At 44.2% G+C, this 4191-nt stretch overlaps 1 protein-coding gene across 1 annotated transcript in view; it reads left to right on the top strand.

The window, feature by feature from the left end:
• The window catches only part of ccni (cyclin I), a 24465-nt gene extending 20274 nt beyond the window's left edge, over nucleotides 1–4191 (top strand). The window contains exons 8-10 of the mRNA XM_050053469.1: nucleotides 813–978; nucleotides 1104–1342; nucleotides 2462–4191. Coding sequence (XP_049909426.1) covers nucleotides 813–978; nucleotides 1104–1342; nucleotides 2462–2704 — 648 coding nt within the window. The 3' untranslated portion in view covers nucleotides 2705–4191. The remainder of the gene's footprint in view (nucleotides 1–812; nucleotides 979–1103; nucleotides 1343–2461) is intronic.

A 4191-nucleotide genomic window follows, 5' to 3' on the forward strand; every position in this document is an offset into this window, starting at 1 on the left:
GTATAAATTAGCCTAGCAGCTAGCAGAGATTTCCTCTGCTCATATGAAGCCAGGATAAATCACACACAAGACTTAAAATGCTATTTTTGTGGAGGCTTTATTGTCTTCACAATTTATTGTTTTTTATCTGTGAAATTAAAGTAAATCAAAGCTTTGTTTCCACTGAGGGAAATGGTTTCAGCTTACAGAGACAGACAGGAGGTCTGCGTCACTGTGATGTGTAATTACATCTCTGGGGAGGTGCACGTCAGGCTACAGCGTATGGTACAGCGTATGTTCTATGTGTTAAAATGCTTTGAGTGGAAGACTAGAAAGCAGCATACAAGTGCAAGTCTATTTAACCACTTATATGAAAGACTCTGGGAAAGAGAAAGACAATCTGAAGAAAACAACTGGCAAGGTAAAGCCAGCAGAGGGCGCTCAACATGTCGTTTTACAGCAGTAGGAGAGAGTGTAAGAATTTGGAGAAGTTGTAGCAGAGGAACTGATGTGACTGTTTTCATAGCAGAGAGTAAAAACAAACAGACACCTCTTTTTAATGAATCCCCCCCAACCAGAAGTCTGATTCAAACTTTCTTCGGCTGTTGCTTCCTGGTTTAACACCCTCACCCCCCCAAAGTTACTGTCAGACTCAATCAACTCAGATTTAGTACATGACATGACACATATTAAACACAGAATGGACTTACGACCCACCACTTGGGAACCACTGCTGTAGAGGATATAATTATGTCTTTCTTATTTTCTGTCTCCCTCTCCTTCCCTCCATGTTCGTCTCCTTCATCCTCCTCTCCAACTCTTCCTCTCTCCAGTTCGACAGCTCTGAGTTGATTCGGAGTCGAGAGCTGGTGGCTCGTAGTCTGTCCACACCGAGAGCTTCCCTGCCTCCAAACACTGTCTACATCTACCAACCCCTGCAGAGCCACACCACCCTGCAGCCTCCTGCCCAGGACTCCACCGTCCCCAGCTGCACACTGGGTACGTGTCACTCGATTCAGTGTCTGTTGCATGGTGGGTAATGTAGGCACCAGGTGTTGACAGGGAAGAAGAATGTGTGGAACAAAAAACATATTTAAGTATTTCTGCAACTTTATTCATTCCAGGGATCATCACCTCCACCGCTGAGTCTTCCAGGGACCACGCCCTCGTCACCGCCGCCCCTTCACAGCTACAGACACCTGCTGGTGGGGAGGAGGAGGGGAGCCAGCTGCCCTGGAACTCCACCTGCTCCTCCGCCACCGACAGCAGCATCCCAGCTCTACTCTCTCCACCTAAACACCTCCGCCAACTAAACCACCTGCAGAAGGTCACACTGCGCTGCAAGGCGTCCGCCAAGCGCAAGGTAACACTGCGAAAAATAACTCCATGTAGAGACCTGACAGTTTTTAAAGCAGGGGTAGGTGATTTTCTGGAGCAGGGAAACAAGTCAGGACTCTGCAGCTCTCCCCTCTGTCCTAAGCCCCTCCCACCAAACAAGCATGGTCATATGCACACGCTTCATATAATAAACCCTACGAGTGTTTCTGTACAAATGCTTTACACAGTGACCTGTACGAGTGCTTCACACCGTGACTTGTACAAGTGCTTCACACAGTGAACTGTACAAGTGCTTCACACAGTAAACTGTACGAGTGCTTCATACAGTAAACTGAACGAGTGCTTCATTCAGCAAACTGTACGAGTGCTTCAGACAGTAACTTGTACAAGTGCGTCATTCAGTAAACTGTACGAGTGCTTCTGTACGAGTACTTCATACAGTAACCTGTACAAGTGCTTCTGCATGAGTGCTTCAGACAGTAACTTGTACGAGTACTTCATACAGTAACCTGTACAAGTGCGTCTGTACGAGTGCTTCAGACAGTAACTTGTACAAGTGCTTCTGCACGAGTGCTTCATTCAGTCAACTGTACAAGTGCTTCTGCATGAGTGCTTCATACAGTAACCTGTACAAGTGCGTCTGTACGAGTGCTTCAGACAGTAACCTGTACGAGTGCGTCTGCACGAGTGCTTCAGACAGTAACCTGTACAAGTGCTTCTGCACGAGTGCTTCAGACAGTAACCTGTACGAGTGCTTCTGCACGAGTGCTTCAGACAGTAACCTGTACGAGTGCTTCTGTACGAGTGCTTCATACAGTAACCTGTACGAGTGCTTCTGTACGAGTGCTTCATACAGTAACCTGTACAAGTGCTTCTGTACGAGTGCTTCAGACAGTAACCTGTACGAGTGCCCAATACAACCCCACTCATATAATCCGAACTATCCCTTTAAGCAAGAAGACTAAACTAAACGACTAAAAAATGTTTAGTCTTTAGTCTTGACACACTTTTTTCTGTTTCCTGTCACTGTATTGACCAAACAATTAACTGATAAGACATGAAAGTAACCAGGAGGGTGACTGATAATGAAAACAGTAACTGCAGCCTCAGACCTCAGTAACAATATAACTCTGTCTGTGTTCAGGTGGAGGAGATGGAGGTGGATGACTTCTATGATGGCATCAAACGCCTTTACAATGAAGACGTCACCGCATCTACCGCCATTGTCCAGGAGGGGGCAACACCTTCGACGGGGGCAATAACAACAATAACAACAGATGGAGTAGGAGGAGGGGGAGGAGGTCTGGGTGTCTGCAGTGTCCTGTTGTCCCGACAGGAAGGCAGCACCTCTCCCTGCCCGCCTCTGCAGCCAGTCAGTGCCTCCTAGAGACCAAACAGAAACCTGAAAACCAAAACCACCTCAACTCTGACGTCATCTTTACACTTCCAGATCAACGTGACTTGTAGGCAGTTGTTTAGGCAACAGTGACGGGCAACTCCCTCAGCAATAGGCAACAACCAGAAAGAGAAATATTTAATCCAGTGTTCCCATTTGCACAACACAGCAATCTAAAGGCAGCTCCTCAGGAAATGTTGCCCATCACAGTTGCCTGAGAAAATTGTCCTCAGCGTCACTCCTTCTAAAGTAACGTACATTAAGAGAAGGAAAACACTGATCTCACAATATAAACAGTGGAGCGATACAGATGATTTCAGGAGTTAAGGTGGTTTTGGTTTCAGTCCCAACGACCCCAGCGTGACCTCGAGCTGTTCGGCTGTCCTGAGGTCAGCTCCCATCATCCCCTGCAACAGGACAACAGAGCCCAAAAAAAATTAAACATTCAAAAAATAAAAAACGTGCTGCTGCTACTATCTTATTAATGATATTTGTTGAACACACATATTACAAAAGGTTTAAAAAAAAAAAGATAAATAGAAAAGTTACCTTCAAAAAAACCTTGAATTGACTCCTCCCCTCCCCCGCCTCGTCTCTCCTCTCTGTCCTGTTGTGGAAGAATCTCGAAACTGTTTGTCAATTTATATTTGTTGTTTCACATCTTAAACTCTTCTTTCATTTTATATATTTATGTTTTTATTCTATCTCCTTCCCTTTCCTTCCTAGGTCTGCATGTTGTCATCTCTATTCCGTCTTTAGAGTCTAAATCAAATGTATGACTGTTTCTGTATAGACGATTATCTGTATTACTCACCCAGATAGAAAAAAGGTTTTTTTTTGTGAGTGAAATTTGATTGTTAATAAGATGCTAATATAAATATCCCTCCTATGAATCCCTCTGTTTTTCCCTCCCTTCTCAGCTTGTTGTGACGGCTTGACTGAATGAACAGGTTGTTTTATTCACCCACAAACTAAACAAGTCTCTTTGAAGCTGCTTGATTATGTCCTTAGAATGTACATGTTCTCCTCTTAAGCCGTAAAAATTCTTGGTCATGAGAACTTGTTGCTGTGATTACAGCGCCAACATCTAGGCTTTACAAACTTTGTTGTCCTCCTACATAGAACAGGACCCTCGTACAGAACAACAGCCGGAGGGAATCACAGTTCTAGTTTCTATATTCACATGTAATAAAACAACCTTAAGTTATTTAAAGCGTTTTTAATATTAAGCTAAGAGACAGAAATGTGGTTTTTGAGTTGATGTCTGGGCTTCAGAAGAAGAAAAATGTGACAATCCTCTCTTTGATGTTTAAAAAAAATCTGCTAAGACAACATGCTGTTTTTATCTCTTGAAGTTCTGTTTAACATATTTTTACTCCTGCAAAAAGCTCTGTTGTTCCTGCTGTGGGAGCTGCTGGAGGCTGCTCCAGGCCCCTGAACGCACTGCGGCACCAATAAATGAAGAGATACCAGGATAA

Source organism: Epinephelus moara, chromosome 9 (genome assembly GCF_006386435.1).
Source record: "Epinephelus moara isolate mb chromosome 9, YSFRI_EMoa_1.0, whole genome shotgun sequence".
In the NCBI taxonomy this organism is placed as follows: Eukaryota; Metazoa; Chordata; class Actinopteri; order Perciformes; family Serranidae; genus Epinephelus; species Epinephelus moara.